This window comes from Pelobates fuscus, chromosome 9 (genome assembly GCF_036172605.1).
Source record: "Pelobates fuscus isolate aPelFus1 chromosome 9, aPelFus1.pri, whole genome shotgun sequence".
Taxonomy (NCBI): Eukaryota; Metazoa; Chordata; class Amphibia; order Anura; family Pelobatidae; genus Pelobates; species Pelobates fuscus.
In genome coordinates, this window is record NC_086325.1 from 32,367,642 (window position 1) to 32,373,641 (window position 6,000).

Sequence of the window (6,000 nt, forward strand, 5' to 3'; positions counted from 1 at the left end):
GCATTTGGGGGTGACTAGGGGGTCGATTGGATGTAGTGGAGGCGGGAGGGGGATTAAAAAAAAAACGGGATTCGGCATGACAGTGCCGCTTTAAATGAACACTCCAGGGCAACAAAACAACTTAATTGATATTCAGTTTTAATGGTGCCAGGAGGTCCCTGGTCCTGGCTTACTTTCAGGTAAAAGTTTAACCTCTAAGTCTTCTCTCTAGCACCGTTTGCTCCACCGTGTCCAATGCCCATTTTCCAAAAATCTTCCAAACGGAAGCCTCACACAGATGCAGGGTGCAGCTGCATGGCATAGTGCGGATAGTTGACACTAAGTCAATCAGTAGCTCTCCAGTCATACGAAACAGCTTGAGAAACATATTAGACTGGCTTAGAGGGCCAACTAATGGCCAGCGGCAGTCCAAGGCTTTTGTTTTGAAGAATTTCAGAAAGGGGCAGAGCAAATCGGTGCTGCAGAACAGAATTTGTAGTAAAAGTGTTCATAAACGCCTACCATAACAACTTAGTTTCAATTTTATTGATATGGCATCTGGCACCTAGCACCACAGGACAAGAGGCAAAGATAGCACATTTTATCTTCCTCATGACTTGATGAGTTTCCCAGTAACTTCCTGCAAACACAAGCGGTCAGTGGTCCCAATCCTCTCCACAGACCCTGCAAAAAACAGTAGTCCCCAATTCAGCTGATGCTCTGAGCCCTTGAATTCCATTCAAAAAAGGGACAAAATGGATATATCTAATGCAGAAGGAAAATTTCTGATTTAGGTATGAGGGAAGAAAAGACCGGGCTGTGGTACCTAAGGAACCTGGGTAAGTACCAAATCACTAAAACATGGTTTGACTCTAACCTGTGAGATGTTGGTCATCTCCAGGAACCATAAACACAGCGTACAGTATTGATCATGGTTTTTAAAGAACTCCTTTACTATTTTTTTTTTTTTTTTTTAATTCTAGAGCCATTAGAAAAATGAACACATCTTTTGTCCCTTGTTTTGTATGGTTATATATAGAAAAATATTTGAACTGGGTAAAAAATCAGTAAAAAAAAAAAAAATAGTTTGTCAGGTGTGAAACTAGGATGGGCTTGTGATGCAACTGCTCCTAAAAGTGTGGTGTGTCATCGGGTGTGCACCAAAGGTAGGATGAAAAGCCAAACAAAGCTGCCAACACACTGAAAGCCCTTAAACACAATTTGAAATAATGTAAATTTCATAGCAAGCGCAGCAGGACTATGGTTAAACATATCTGGCACTGCACTTTATAACAGACCTCCTGACCTCACTTCCTACTGAACTGGAATTATGGACAGATAAGGTACAAATAGCCTAAATACTGATATTTACATACATTGTGTGTAGATATGCATTTATATATGGACAGAGAGAGAAAATACTAAGGAAGAATGAATGGTACCATGAGTAAATAGTGTGAAAGCATGCATTATCATTCTCAGCCAGCAATTCAGATGGCTGAGCATAATGAGAAGTGGATTCCACAGCATTAAAGGTAAGATAAGCTATTCATTATGTTACCAAGCTCATGACACAGTCACATGACCCCCCTCCCCTCCACTCCACTCCAACTATTTCATTTATCCCCCAAACCCCCATTTTACAATATCTTTAGAAATCATACCGGTCCCGAGAATGACAATCTCAAACTCGGAAGGCAGGTCGTCAGCCATCTTCGCAAGGCGAGCTGTCATGTGACTGCTTGTTGCCGGAAGTGAGCTGTGCTCCTGCACTAAGCATGGCCGGAGGTCGCGGCGGCCATGTTTGATTTGGGCAGATGTCAGCAATGCTGCCTCTCCCATTCAGTGACTGTACCTTCCTAGAGCGTGCACTGACTGGTACATTGCTCCAGGAAGCTGATGTGGGTGTGTGTGTGTACTTTTAGTAATATTTGCACAGTTCCAATATGATTGTTAAAATTCTAAAGTTATTTAAGGAGCACTATGCATTAATGTGGTTTTAAAAGTCAATAAACTGCAGTGTTATTAAATGTGAATTGCAACAGATAGATCAAAACACACAGGCAGAATAGCAGTATTGTTTTTTTGTGATGTAATTCCAGTAAAATACAAGTTTAGCAGGCTAAGATTGCCACAAGGCATATGTATGTATATGTGTTTGTAGTATCAGTTAGTTAATTACACGTAGCTAAGATACTGTTATCACTGTACTGACCAGGTGCAGGAATGTAAGAACTGGAATTACGCGTCCCTCTCCTTTGTATCAGATGAGCCACGTGGTTAGACCGGATGGATGAGTTTAGACTCTATTTATTAAATAGGTTAAGGGTATGTGTGGGTGTAGTTAATTGTGGGAGGAGCTACAGTGCTATATAAGGAATGTACTCTATGTATTCAGTACTCAGACTTTGCTGTATTTTGGTGACGCTAGTCCCTCTGAGTCCCGATCGGTGATCCAATAAAGAATCTCTTCCTTCCTGAAGAAACCTGTGTCCATCTCTCTGTGCTTGGCTTCCGTCAGTTTCTCCGGTATCATTTGGTGCATTGGCCGGGAAGCTCATCGTTCAACGGTAGCTGAGAGGCAGAGGCGTGAGACGGTCTATCTTTGCCCACGTTCTCTACGGCTGCACCCCTGAACTTCTGCGTGGACCTCCCTTCGTCTCGGCGCCACTGGTCTGTTGTCCAGGAGATCATCGGCCTCTACGTGAGAAGTGCTGGGGTGTCCCCGTCGATGAGTGTGAACTCAGGTTCAGGAACGAGGAGGTAAGACAACTGCTGTTTTAGACGGCAGGACCCACTAGGGGTATACCGATTGTGCGGTAGGCCCAAAGGGGTTTTGAATCTGTGTATCTGCCCCCTCTGTCGGAGGGAAGGAGCGAAGGCGCACCGCTCGATCGAACGCTCTTTAGTCAGACCGTTTGATTTGGTTAGTCAGGCGGGGTCCTGGTGTAAATAGCCCTAGCCGGACACCGGTGTCTTGTCTAGACTAGCGTTCTAGGGTGTATATTACGTTCGCTAGGTCGGAGGGACCGGGAGACTAAGCGGCGCCTGTGTAAATTCGGTTCGCTAGTTCTCATCCTATCTGGGCTAAGTGGGAAGGCGTGTAAATTTGGAACCCACTAGACTTTTGATAGTGCGACTAAGAGGCGCCTGTGTAAATTCGGTTCTCTAGCTCGCTATATATGTGGTGATTGGGCAGTGTGGCTAACCAAAACGGGTGTATATAGTTTTAGGTAGTCCATTCAAGGTACTGGCCAATAGTTTAGTTGGGAATTGTAAATGTGTTAACGATTGTTTTAGTAAAGTGTATATCTTGTTAGATAGCGCGAGCTCAGCCGTCTAGCGAGAGTGTTAATAGTGTGTTGCTGTATTATAGTGCACGGTACCATAACCCTTTATATTTACTGACATTATATAATAAGTACTAATCATTGTCGTCCATTGCATGTTTAACACCATAACCACTAATAATTGTATTGTGACCTTAACTTGTGCTTTGACCTATGCTAACCGTACTGTAACCGCTATTTGTAAAAGACGATGTTACTGGGGTGTGTTATAGACGGGTAATTCGTATATAGAGAATTATAGCGTGGGTGACTGTATAGTTACGCCAAAGGGCATAATATTGATTATATAGTGACTGGTGTAACAGCTGTGTGTGTACGGGAATTCCCTGAGTGTTTATTGTTATTGTGTACGTTTCACTTGGTAACCGTACCACGTGGTGCTGTTGCCAGAGGAAACGGGTGTGACTGTTGAATAGTACGCGTGTATAGTATTCGTTGTCGACGACGTTCCATTGTTAAGTATGGGTGCGTCGCAGTCAACGATTCCGGATCCCTTAGGATGTATGGTTAAGAATTTTAAAAAGGGATTCAAAGTTTGTGATTTTGGGGTAAAGATGTCTCCTGTACGTTTGGTCACTTTGTGTACTAGGGAGTGGCCTACTTTGGTTGCGGCATGGCCGCCACGTGGCAGTTTGGATCCAACTCTGGTACAGCGCTTACACGTGGCTGTATCGGGTAGGCCTGAACTTTACGGCCAGTTTCCTTATATTGACTGTTGGAGACAGGCCGTAAATGACTCGCCAAAATGGCTCCAGACATGCCACGAGGAGCAGTGTCGCCTCATGGTAGCTAGGACTTGCTCGTCCACTAGGACTGGTGTTAGGCCCATTTTGGACACGCCCCCTGAGTCCGAGATCCCTTTGCCGCCCCCTTACTTTCCGTTAAGAAGAAGTGACGCAAACGCAGGAAGTCCTGCACCCCTCCCCTCATTACCCTCATCCACTTCCGCTTCCTCCTCCAGTACAGGATCCACCCCCCCTCGTACTAAATCTCCCCTTCCGGAACCAGAATCCACCCCCATTAGAAACGAATATCCTGATTTGGCGCCACTTCAGACTTCCGGTCAAGCTTCATCTAGCTCGGCTCGAAGTGTTTTATTTACGACCTTTTCCCAAAACCGACCTCCCACATCCCCATACCCTATCTCTCCCCGACCGGAACCCATGACTGACGCCTCTCTACGTAGCCCCATCCAAACCCGACAGTTGACTGGTGCCCAACAATTAAAGCACTATCAGATGCCTCTTCGTCTGAATCCCGGGTCAGCTTATATCGATGCCGCAGGTCAAATGGCACACGCTGACCCAGTCTTCGTATATGTCCCATTTACCACAACCGATCTTTTAAACTGGAAGACCCATAATTCCTCGTATACTGAGAAACCACAAGCTATGACTGATCTGTTCACCTCAATAGTACAGACGCATAATCCGACATGGGCTGATTGCCAGCAGTTACTAATGACTTTATTTAACAATGAGGAAAGGACAAGAATAAATCAAGCAGCCATTAAAGCATTAGAGGATAGAGCCCGTGCTTTGAACCAAGCCAATCCAGCAGCATGGGCCGCGACACACTATCCCAACACCGATCCCGATTGGAACGTAAATGGTGCTGATATGGTTCAACTCAGAGCCTATAGAGACGCTATAATTGCTGGCATGAAAGCCGGAGGAAAGAAAGCCATTAACATGTCGAAGACAGTTGAGGTGATCCAGAAAAGCGATGAAGCGCCCAGTGTCTTTTATGACCGATTATTGGAGGCATACCGCTTGTATACCCCCTTTAATCCGGAAGACGCAGACAATTCCCGAATGGTTAACTCCGCCTTTGTCAGCCAAGCATACGGAGATATTAAGCGCAAGCTACAAAAGTTAGAAGGGTTTGCAGGTATGTCCATCACCCAACTAATGGAGGTAGCAAATAAGGTCTATATGAACAGGGATACAGAAAGTAAGAAAGAGGAAGAGCGCAAGATGCGTAAAAAGGCTGATATGCTAGCGGTAGCGATCGCAGGCGTAGATAAACGGGGCCCAGATAGAGGCAATAATAGATGGAGTAGGGAGCCTTTGAGTAGGGATCAATGCGCGTATTGCAAGGAAGAAGGGCATTGGAGGAACGAATGTCCGCAAAGAGAGCAGTACGAGAGAGACCAACCCAGGGCAGGCTACGGAAACTTTAGAGGTAGAGCGAGAGGTAGAGGAGGCCCCGGAGGGAGTAATGGTTATAGAGGGAGTAATGGGAACAGAGGAAGTGTTAGGGAAGACAGGTATATTCCAGCAGCGCAAAGGTCCCGCGATAGAGAAGGTAGGGACTTTGTAGGATTGGCTGACACTGTCATGGAGGACTATTGATACCGACCGGGCTCCATCCCCCTTGGTCGAGCGGAGCCTATGGTCGATGTATCAATAGGGGGGAAAAGGAGTGCGTTCATGATCGACACTGGTGCTGAACATTCAGTGGTGACTAATCTAGTTGCTCCTCCATCTGGAAGGACTATTACTGTGATAGGAGCAACTGGAAGAAGTGCTGAAAAACCGGTTCTTAAAAGTCGACTCTGTACATTGGGAGGCCACGTAGTAAAACACCAATTCCTTTATATGCCTGAATGTCCAGTCCAATTGCTGGGACGTGATATGCTATCAAAATTACAAGCGCAGATTACGTTCCT

At 45.5% G+C, this 6,000-nt stretch overlaps 1 protein-coding gene across 2 annotated transcripts in view; it reads right to left on the reverse strand.

The window, feature by feature from the left end:
* Nucleotides 1-1,718, reverse strand: part of CHM (CHM Rab escort protein) — a 104,654-nt gene extending 102,936 nt beyond the window's left edge. For both annotated transcript variants that reach the window (XM_063431856.1, XM_063431855.1), the window contains exon 1: nt 1,644-1,718. In XM_063431856.1, the coding sequence (XP_063287926.1) occupies nt 1,644-1,713 (70 nt within the window). In that variant the 5' untranslated portion in view covers nt 1,714-1,718. The remainder of the gene's footprint in view (nt 1-1,643) is intronic.
* Between the last annotated feature and the right edge of the window lie 4,282 nt (nt 1,719-6,000).